General features: G+C 37.6%; 1 protein-coding gene across 1 annotated transcript; it reads left to right on the plus strand.

The window, feature by feature from the left end:
- The first annotated feature begins 3,275 nt into the window (after positions 1-3,275).
- On the plus strand, positions 3,276-10,255 carry LOC146521942 (uncharacterized). The gene is made up of 5 exons (XM_085153638.1): positions 3,276-4,689; positions 4,933-4,980; positions 5,071-5,121; positions 5,251-5,415; positions 7,300-10,255. The coding sequence occupies exons 1-5, from the start codon at positions 4,551-4,553 to the stop codon at positions 7,515-7,517; spliced, it is 621 nt and encodes a 206-aa protein (XP_085009764.1). The 5' UTR covers positions 3,276-4,550; the 3' UTR covers positions 7,518-10,255.
- Positions 10,256-11,124: the final 869 nt, after the last annotated feature.

Genomic DNA, 11,124 nt, shown 5'->3' on the forward strand with positions numbered 1-11,124 from the left:
TTGTTGTTGTTGTTGTGCTAAGCTAATAGGCAGAATACTACAGGTATAGCTCTAAAGAATGTAGCCTCATGGGCAGTGTAGTCCGTGCTGCAGGGAGAATGGACTGCCATACCCGTCATGTGTCTGTGAGCGAGGGAGGGAGAAAAAGGAAAAGTATGAGCTGTCATCGAGCAAAAACGGGAGCTGGAAGCATGTAAATATAATAATAACCACTCCAGCCAAGAAGAGAGCCTGACGAGCCCAGTTGTAAGTAAGCTATTAAGACTCGACTGTACACCGTGTTCGTGTTTTCCTCCAAAAACAATAAGTTCCGTTGGAGCAGCCTTTCAACGCCTCTCTCTGTCTCTCGCTAGCAAAGTTGACCCAGACAACAAAGTAAAGCTAGTTTTCGGCTACGAGCCCGACACGAACCCGACGTATTAGCCAGAGGTCCCTTTACTACGGTTCGGAGCCGCGGACCTTCAGTAACAGTAATAAATCACAGCAATAGTACATTCATGTAGTTGTAAACAGCATGATAATATGTTAAGTAATCCAAAGTATTCAGAATACGTTACTCTCATTGAGTAACGTGACGGAATACGTCACAGAATACATTTTGGGGCATGTATTCTGTATTCTGTATATGGAATACATTTTAAAAGTAACCTTCCCAACACTGCATACTACACAGGTCATGAACAAGATTTTTTAAAGTTTTCATTGTAAGTGGGCTGAAGCAGTTAATTAAAAGTAGTCTAACATAAATGTAAATGCTGTAATTTGATTATTTTAATAAACCATGTAACTTGGATGGATTCGATGCTGGCGTGACCACAGTGCACACGTCTGCTGTTGCTCACATTGGTGTGTTCGCTCAGACACGTGAAAAATTAGAGGGAACATTGGGTATGAAGTAACTGTGTCAGACCATATACCTTTTGGTTTTACTGTGAATGTGGAACAAATGCCAGCAACAACTGGAAATAATATTGCTACCAGTGTAAAATTAGACTGGTCAGCATGTAGTGAAGATGATTTCTTAGCTTATCATAGTAATACCGATATACATCTGAACAACATTTCTTTGCCCAAAGAAGCTATTTTGTGCAAGGATGTCAACTGTAAGAATGCTGTGCATAAACATTTACTCTGCTCCATGTATGATGATATAGTGACTGCTCTGTATGAAAGTGGTACACTGCTTGATGAACAATACAAGCATAAGAAACCTAACATCAGACCTGGCTGGAAAGAACATGTATCCATGTACCATGATGAAGCTCGCATAGCTTATAAATGTTGGGCCATGGCTGGAAGACCTAAACAAGGCCCAGAATTTGAACAGAAAAATGTGCGAATGCCAGTATGCTGTTCACTTTATAACTAAAAATGAGCAAATGCATAGAGCGGATTCTTTGGCCAGGAAAATCCTGTGTAATAATATGGCAGATTTTTGGAAAGAGGTGAAAGCTCTTAATAACTGTAAACCATCTCTACCATCAACTGTTGAAGGTATTTCTGGGGCAGATAACATTGCAGCATTATGGAGACAGCATTACAGTGCGTTGTTTAACTGTATAAAAAGTGAACCATATGAGGACAATTTTGACATGAGTAATGACACAATAAGTGTAAGGACACATGAAGTATAATGAAGCCATTCATAGGTTATCTGATAATAAATCCTCTGGTTTGGATCACATCACTGCAGAACATTTAAAACATGCTAGTTTAAGGCTCCTCTACTAGCGCTCTGTTTCACTAGGTTTATGATTAGTGGCATATTACCAGACTCAATGCTGTGTATTTTATTGGTACCAGTTATGAAGGACAAAGCTGCAAAAGTGAGCTGTTTGGATAATTACAGGCCGATTACACTAGCCAGTATTTTATCTAAGGTGTTAAAAAGAATCTTGTTTTTAGTGTGTTCATCTCTTCTCTGAATAATCAGTTTGGCTTCAAACCAAAGCACGGCACTGACATGTGCATATATGCACTCAAGGAAATAGTCAGTTTGTATAGGGCTAAAAATTCATCTGTCCGCATGTGTTTCATTGATGCCTAAGGCATCGAGTGAACCACAGAAAACTTTTTGATAAATTGAAGAGACGGGGAGTTCCTCAATACATCGTGAGGACTCTCTCTTACTGGTACGCTCATCAGAGCACGCAGGTTAAATGGGGAAGCAGTATTTCTGCCCCCTTTGGTGTCAGACAGGGTGGGATTTTGTCTCCAATTTTATTTAATCTATTTGTTGATGATTTGTCAACATATAGATTAAATGTTGACAAACATTTAATCTATATGCTGAGAGCCTGTAACACTGGGTGTATATTAGGCAAAACATTGATAAATCATCTTATGTATGCAGATGACCTGGTTGTTTTTAGTCCAAGAGGTGCTAGGTTACAGGAGCTTCTTAATGTCTGTACTGAATATGGTGTGCAATATGATATAAAGTGCAATGCTATTAAAAGTGCTGTTTTGATATGTAGAACCAAGCAGGACAAACAGCTAAATTTCCCTTTGTTTAAACTGGCCCAAAAAACTCTTGAAGTTCATAAAAAGGTGAAATACCTCGGTCACGTTATTACCGAGCAAATGAATGATGATGATGACATATACAGACAACGATGTAAGCTCTATGTGCAGGGAAAAACTATTGCACGCAAATTCAGCATTTGTTCACTTCCAGTTAAAATGGCTTTGTTTAAAGCACACTGCTATATACTGCCCCCTTGTGGTCATCCTATAAACAACGTAGCATGCAGAAGCTGCATGTTGCATATGATGATGCGATGAGAATCCTTTGCAGGATAACTTGAACACCTAGCCAGATGTTTGTAGCTGTGCGTGTTTGGACTTTTAAAGCACTTTTAAGAAAGTTAATGTTCAATTTTAGAGAATGACTGGATGGTTTGAGTAACAGTATAATTTTAGCACTTACAGATCCGACAGTGAGTGGTTCCCGTTACTCATCCAGCCTGAGAAAGCACTGGTTGAAGTGTTTGTGTATTTATTGATTTCTTTTAAGTAATTGTGTCTTATGTATATTATGGTTTTATATTTTTACAAATTCTTTATATATATATATATATATATATATATATATATATATATATATATATATATATATATATATATATATATATATATATATATATATATATATATAAATATATATAAAATACATACATAAAATATTTGGTGGTTTTTTTAAGTTTTTTTTTTTTAACTTATTCTATTTTTATTTTATTATTCTTACAAAAATTGCAGACAAATTCAATATAAAGACAGGAATATTAGTTCTAATAAATAACAATATAAACATGTCACTATGCACTTAAATATGATCATAAATGTGTTGGTCCCTTTCACTTTACAACAAGGGTCTCAAACTGCAGTCTCCGAGGGTCGGTGTCCTGAAACGTTTCCATGTGTCCCTGTTGCAACACACCTGAATAAAATTAGTAGGTCATTAGCAAGACTATAGAACATGACTGCAAGCTAAAGTGGCAACCCCAACCCTACTCAAGTAAGTTTAAATAAATGTAAGTGTTTGGGAAAATGTTTTTGTTTTCTGTTTGTGAAATTTTGGGATAACTTTAATGTTTGTTCTTTTTGCTTTACTATCTTCCCAGGTTATTTTATGTGCCATGCCCATTGCTCAGTTCATCATTGGTAAGCACAGATGCACTTATTGTTAGAAAGATGTAGACACTGTTGTGGAAATTTTAACAATAACCTGCAACACACCCAGTGAGCATTTTGAAGTGGGTTTAATAAACACATCACAATGTGGAGAGAGACATCCCAGTCAATCACTAGGATCATCACTGCCCATGGCCACCGCCCTCTCACTTTTTAGGTCTGTGCTGTTGCAATCATTTAAGTCAGATGTTGTGGTCAGCTTCTAGACAGCGCTACAGAAGAGGAGTGAGCATAGCTTGATCGACCCACCGGGATGGTGATTTTTCATTTTTATGGGCCGATGGGTTTTGTTTTGGGTTTTTTTTCCCATGAAGGTATAAACACTGAAAGGTGGTGGATTGGTCAGATGCTGGGAGATGTGTAAAAATAACTCAGTTGTTTGGTGGTGGCTATTGCGGAGCTCCCACAGATTCAGTAACATTAGCAAGTGGTGGAGGCCAGCAGATGCAACACGCTGGCAGGTGGATGATGGAAAAGCAGGAGGAGCAGAGACCCGAGGCGGTGAGAAGGTAAGAAGTTATGACCTGCAGTCTATCTGGGTCAGATATAAACCAAGTTTAGGTGGATTTTATTTTCATTATGCTGACTTTTTACAGTCAGTTATAATAACTTGTACTGTGTATTCAATGATGAAAAGGAGCTGAGGCTGCCGTCAGATTTAAGTCAAAGAATGGGAACTTCTCCCCAAATGAGAATCATGTTAGGCTTTTAGCTGAAAATGTCATCAGGAAGGACCACAGGATGTACAAAATGAGCCGTGCCCTGGACTGTTGACATCAAATCTTGCTTCAATCAGTTCCCGACTGATTATCTGAGTAAATGGCCCATGAATCGTCATCGCAAATGCTCTCAGTGCAATGAGACCCTGTAACAGGAAGTTCAGACAACAACAGCACATTCATGTATGCCCACAACACATCGAGACATGTTGTGAGCACGTTGCCAAGACTCGCCACGACGTTCTTTTCTCGCCCTTAAAAGAAGACATGCAGGCAGGTAGGGCTACAACAAACGATTTAAACTAACACACTTTTTATTGCTGTCATATAATACATCTGTTTTATTATTTGTTAACAACATGAAACACACAAAAAGTTTAGATCTTTCTTTTTCCACATTAGATTTTTACCTTGCTGTGTGGGCATGTATCATTTCTCTTATTCAGACTTGTGAACACTCATCATTTACCTGACAGTTAAAGACATCTTGAGCTTGTCTCACAGCTTTCTTTGTCTCTAGTCTTGATGCCAGAGAGCGATAGACACACTTGTATACCTCGAATCATAAGTAAGAAAGTGATTTTGAACAGTTTTGCACACATCTGCAGCTGCTGCATGATGTCATTTGTAACTGAAACTATATTGTGTCTTCCTTCAGGATGTGTCTCTGTCATTTTCTTCATCATGTTTATTGTTCAGGCAATAGTTGGTAAGTGTGAGTGGCTCTATATTCAGACTGAATTCATTTACATTCAGTTTATGTGTTGGAAATTAAATTTGAAAAATCAAATAACAAGAACTATGCAACAACAGTCATCTACATGCTTGTGCTTTGTAGGATGCGTGTACATTTATGACTGTCCAAGGGCGCCCTCCATTCCTGTCTTTATGGTTATTTGTGGATTCATACCTGTCTTCTGGGGACTGAGCCATTGCAAGAGCAGGTGCAGTATTTTCTGCAACTGTCTGTTCCTCATCTTCTGTTTTGCCTGGTTTATCTTTGGTAAGTATCATGTTTCTGGATTATTTGACCCAGCATTTTGAATTTCTTGAGGTTTAGTAATTATTATGTATCATGTTTATGGTTTAAGGTTCTTTAGTTAGTTGTGAGTTTATTCTGTTTTGAGTTTCTGTATTTTCTGTCTAGTTTCTTGTCTGTTAAGTTCCTCTTGTCTCTCCTCTGTGTTGCCAGTATGTGTATGTTGTGTCATCTGTGTTCAACTCTGTCTCCTTCCATGTCGCTCGCCTCCTCGTTTCCTGGGTCTCAGTCATGCCTTTGCATTTTGTCTCCTCTTGGCTTACACATTCCCTCCTTGTGTTTCTCTCCTTGTCTCCCCTCTTTGTGTTCATTTGTATTCATTTATGTTCTCCCTGTTCTTCCCTGTCCCTCACTCGCGCTCTTGCTTTCTCCCTTGACTATTTCCGTTTTCCCTCTTTGTGTCGCCTTCCTTTGTGTCTGCAGTCAATCCTGTACTCTTGTGCGTTCCTCCCTCTCGGCCATGCGTCTTGCGACGTGCTCAGTGTGTCCAGTTTTGCTTCCCTCTGTGTCAATATGTCTGTCCCAGCTGTGTTCCCATGTGTGTCCACTGCCCTCACCACCGCTGTGTGCATTTAGTGTGTGAGTTTTCTTTCATTTTTTGTTGGGTGATCTGTTAACCACGTATCATGTTCCAGGTATTTGTGGCTCTCTAGTCCAGGTTTTCATGCCTAGTTTTAGTTTACCCAGTTTAGGTTATTGTTTAGTTTCACCTTGGTTTGCTCTCGCCTTTTGTTTTGAACAGTTTCACCAGCCTTATTAAACAGCTCGCTTTCTGTTTAAATCGAGTTTTGTTCCATGCTTCTTCTTTTGGATCCACACCTCTAACTCCACAGTTTGTAGCGTCAGATTGTGGCAGTAAGCTTAATGTTATGTTCAGCTTCTTAACAGTGAAGGTTGTTTTTTGAATGGACAGCCTGCACAGCAGTACATACCCGACATTTGAATATTTCTCAAAGACCAAGACAAGCTTCTCATGACAAAAATTAGACCAAAAACAAAACTTAAAGTAATTTTTGAAAAACGATACAATTATTGCCCCGTGCTTGCTGAAAATGCAAGCCTGCCAATTCAGCCTCCAGACTGCTCTTAATGCTCAGTTTATGACTTTTTCTACTGTTGGCTCTGTACAGCTCTGGCTGTGAGCACAAACTTGCCACCTACTGTTCAAACTGTCAGTTTATGAGAGGTAGCCAATCAGAAGAAAGTTGACCTTGTATTCTACTTATTTGTTTTTATTATTTTTATTCATTTATTTTTTGACTGGACCTCATTGTCTGTTATGTGATATCTGCCTTGAATGTAACAGTGCTTGTGATGGGTCTTTAAAGAGTATAGATTGCATGAGTTTGACCATGTGAGTAGGTATTGTTTGTAAGCTGTGAACAGATTGCCCTTTTGGGATTAATAAAGTTATTTGAATCAAAACTTCTAGTTACAGACAAAGGATGAACTGAGAGGCTGCAAGAAGCAGAATATAAAACGAATCAGCATTATTTAAAAGTGTTAATGATGTAAATCAACTTCAGTGGAATAAAAATCTAGAGCTGGAAGTTAGTATTAAAGAAAGACAACAGAATGAGCAGGATTTCGTTTTTGCAGGGCTTTAAAAAATTAAATGTATTTGTTTGAAAATGAAACCAGAATATTATAAATAATTAGCCACTCTAGAATTAAATTCACTTCAGTCATGCAGCTTTTAAACACAAATACAAATAAATAATAACCTGGTTGTGAGTTCAAACATTATATCTGAAAAGTCATTCATATTAAAGTTTATTAAATGATTTTTTACTAAATGACAAGCATGATCAGACCTTATTTTCTCAGATCTTACTTATATTTTTCTAGGTAGTTTTCTCAACTACTCCAATTATGAACTCAACTACGGCATGAACACTACAGACAGCAATCGTTACTGCAACAAGACGCTCTACCTGTTTGGATTTTGTTGCATCACCCTGACCCACATCCTCATAGGCGTTCTTGTTTTCACATTTTATTTTGCTCGCTGCACCAACCAGATGGAGGTTTACGATGATGAGGCTCGGCCACTGCTGTGGCGCTAATCATATGAATGCATATATGTTTGTGTGGTCCCCACCTCCTCTTAGCCAAGTGGACCAATACTGATGAAACAGATTAGAATGGTGTCACAATAAAAAATGTCATATCAAATATATCACACTGTAATGGACATATACTACTACTAATAATAATGATGCTGATTGAAATACAATTATAAGCAAACAACAGACTAAATATTATATTAATATTTTAATGTGTGCTTTATGTATATACAGAACTTCATACATTTAATGTTGGTTAATACAGCAACATGTAGTTGTTGATCTTTTGTTAGAGAAATCTTACAATTAACAATTCATGTTTAATATTTTATCATCATTTATTAAACTCCATGTACTTTGAAGCTTTATGAATACAAACAAAGATGTTTATTATGTAAATCATATGTAGTTCAATAAGGAGAGATCATTATTACATTCATCTGGAAGAAGTGAACACTGATGACCCATCATAGCAGAGTAAATGATCATGATCTTTCCTGTTTAACAAACGTATATGAAATGTGTGATTTTGTTTATTTGCCAGTATCCATGCTGTTTCTTTTTTGTTTAATTGTAAACAAACTAACTAAATAAATAAAAGGCTGCCCTTTTTATTACCCTGTTACATCATCTGTAATTTTGTCAACAGTTTGATAAATTTGATAAAATTTTCACAACCAAACAGAAACAAATGTGGGAACTAAAAACAGGAGAAGAATTTTGGAAGAGCTGAGATTTTGTGCTTCAGAGAAACACATGTCAGACAGGAAAGGCTCAGTGGGTTAGGACAACAGGACCATGCTCAGCATTTTTTGTGAGTATGTTGTAGTCAGTATCATCCTCTATGCTGTTGCATGCTGGGGCAGCAGGTTGAGGGTTGCAGATGCCAACAGACTCACTAACCTGATCTGCAAGCCCAGTAATGTTGTGGGGATGGAGCTGGACTCCCTTAAGGTGGTGTGAGACAGGCGAATGTTGTCCATGACAACATCCCAAGGACAATACTGGACAATACCTCCCACCCACTCCATGACGTGCTGGCCAGTCACATGGAGCAGGTTCGGTGACAGACTGAGATTACCTACATGCAATTTTATGCTTAAATGCAGATGTTGCTCTCAACCTTGGTTTTTTAACCATTTGTACTGTGGTGAGTAAGTACTGAGCCCAGCGTTATTAATAACTTATATAATGACCAATCATACCATATTTAACTGAAGCAGCCACTGATTAAATTTTTCATCCTGAAGTCTGTCTTTTAATTTAATCAAAGTGAAGTTCACTTTTACATCTGAGCCATAGATGGTGGTGAGTTTTAATAGACGAGCTAACCTGGTCTATATTAAGTTCATCACAGAAACAGGTAGGACTTTCTATTACAGCTCGCTAATAAAGGGGTAATAGTAAAGTAACAAGAGGGAAACAAGAGGGCAATAATGTGGTAATTCCTACTTTATTACTATGCAATTACTTAAGTAATCACCATGTAATATCCAAATAATATGATAATATCAACAGCGGTTACAACTGAGTAATATTACCCTGAAATTTATGTAATAGGATAACAAGAGCCCAAGTAATGGGGCAAATAATATTGAAATACAGCTCCGTAATAAAGTGGTAATAGTATGGTAACAAGGAAGAAAGAAGAACATAATAATGTTGTAATTCCCAAGTTATTACCACTCAATTACCTATGGTAGTTTCTGTGTAATAAGCAGGAAACAGAGCTGCGAAATGCAAAATTGCTTGTTTCTGTTTAATATAATATTAATAACCAGGTAATAACATTTTAAAATAAACTTAAAAATAAGAAGAGAAAAAAAGTCACTGAATTCCAAAGTTAAGACCAGGATTGAAATTACGTGAACTCTCTTAATCTCCAGATGTTTTTCTAATTTTCATAGATAACATTCAAGGAAGACGGACTCGAGGAGGTACAGCACCACCTTTTACATTTTTACCATTATTTATGACTAACATTTACAGGGTGTACTTTATTTTCGGTGAAAAAAGCTCAGTTTAAAGTTTGCTTTGTTATCTAGTCAGACTTACTGCTACTCTTCATGTTCACAAAAGTCTAGCTGCTAATATTGGAGCTTACCGAAGCTTCTGTGTCTTCTCCTTTTGAAGTTATCATCGGAGACGATACCTGACACTGACACATGTCTGCACACCTGCAGACCTCCTAAATCTCCATCTGTGGTTGTAGGCAGTGGCGTTGTTAGGCCTATTTTAGGGGGGCAGAAGCCTCCCTAAGTCTTCAGCTGAAGCCTCCCTAAAATATTTGGTGTTTTTTTAAGTTGTTTTTTTTTTTTTTAACTTATTCTATTTTTATTTTATTATTCTTACAAAAATTGCAGACAAATTCAATATAAAGACAGGAATATTAGTTCTAATAAATAACAATATAAACATGTCACTATGCACTTAAATATGATCATAAATGTGTTGGTCCCTTTCACTTTACAACAAGGGTCTCAAACTGCAGTCTCCGAGGGTCGGTGTCCTGAAACGTTTCCATGTGTCCCTGTTGCAACACACCTGAATAAAATTAGTAGGTCATTAGCAAGACTATAGAACATGACTGCAAGCTAAAGTGGCAACCCCAACCCTACTCAAGTAAGTTTAAATAAATGTAAGTGTTTGGGAAAATGTTTTTGTTTTCTGTTTGTGAAATTTTGGGATAACTTTAATGTTTGTTCTTTTTGATTTACTATCTTCCCAGGTTATTTTATGTGCCATGCCCATTGCTCAGTTCATCATTGGTAAGCACCAGTGTTGGGTAAGTTACTTTAAAATAGTAACTTAGTTACATTACTAGTTACTTCTATCAAAAGTAACTCAGTTACTTCAAGTTACTCGTTACTTTCAAAGTAACTAGTTACTAGGGAAAGTAACTTTGGTTTTACTCAGAATTCTCTTGTTAATGTGTTGCTTCCATAACTTTGCCAGTCTTCTAGCTTGCTTACTTGCCACAAGTGCACTGTGCCACCTACCAATAGAAAGGAAAAGATAATGTGCATATTTCCACGAGAGAAATCCCACGCCTGGACCATCATTGACCGCTGCCATGATTCTAGCCTACGTCACAGCGTCATGTGTGCCTTTTACATCCAACACAAAAACTGCAGTCGTGATGCTTTGATTGTACTCAACTTACTGTACTGTAACTCGGAAATTCTGCCTTCTGAATAGGAAGATGTAGGTAACACCAGACTGCAGATGAGCTGCATACAGGGCTGGACGGGGACAAAAAATCGGCCCGGGCATTTTGACTAGAGACTGGCCCACCATTATAGGAAAAATCATAAAGCCTTTGAATGAAAACAAACGCTGTTGTGACAGTGATGTTCACTGTTTTGATGGTATATATGCATCAATCGTTTGTTGTAAGATTGAGATAATTATTTTTTAAAAGCTAGACATTTTAAATGAGAATAAGAAAGAAAAGTATTTCTTTGTGCCCCCCTCTCCCTGTTAATGCCCTACCTGGCCCCCCTGGCAAAACTTTGCTAGATCCGCACCTGCACAGTTACCAGCTGTCAACTACCTAAAAAGGATCCTGGGGTTATCTGTCTCTCAGAAACAGTTCATAACTTCCCTT

The sequence above is a fragment of the Neolamprologus multifasciatus genome, chromosome 3, assembly GCF_963576455.1.
Source record: "Neolamprologus multifasciatus chromosome 3, fNeoMul1.2, whole genome shotgun sequence".
Taxonomy (NCBI): Eukaryota; Metazoa; Chordata; class Actinopteri; order Cichliformes; family Cichlidae; genus Neolamprologus; species Neolamprologus multifasciatus.

Coding starts and splice junctions, on each gene's coding strand:
- LOC146521942 (XM_085153638.1), top strand. CDS start 4,551: ATGAGACCCTGTAACAGGAAGTTCAGACAACAACAGCACATTCATGTA. Junction 4,981..5,070: donor TTGTATACCTCGAATCATAA/GTAAGAAAGTGA, acceptor GTCTTCCTTCAG/GATGTGTCTCTGTCATTTTC. Junction 5,416..7,299: donor TTTTGCCTGGTTTATCTTTG/GTAAGTATCATG, acceptor ATATTTTTCTAG/GTAGTTTTCTCAACTACTCC.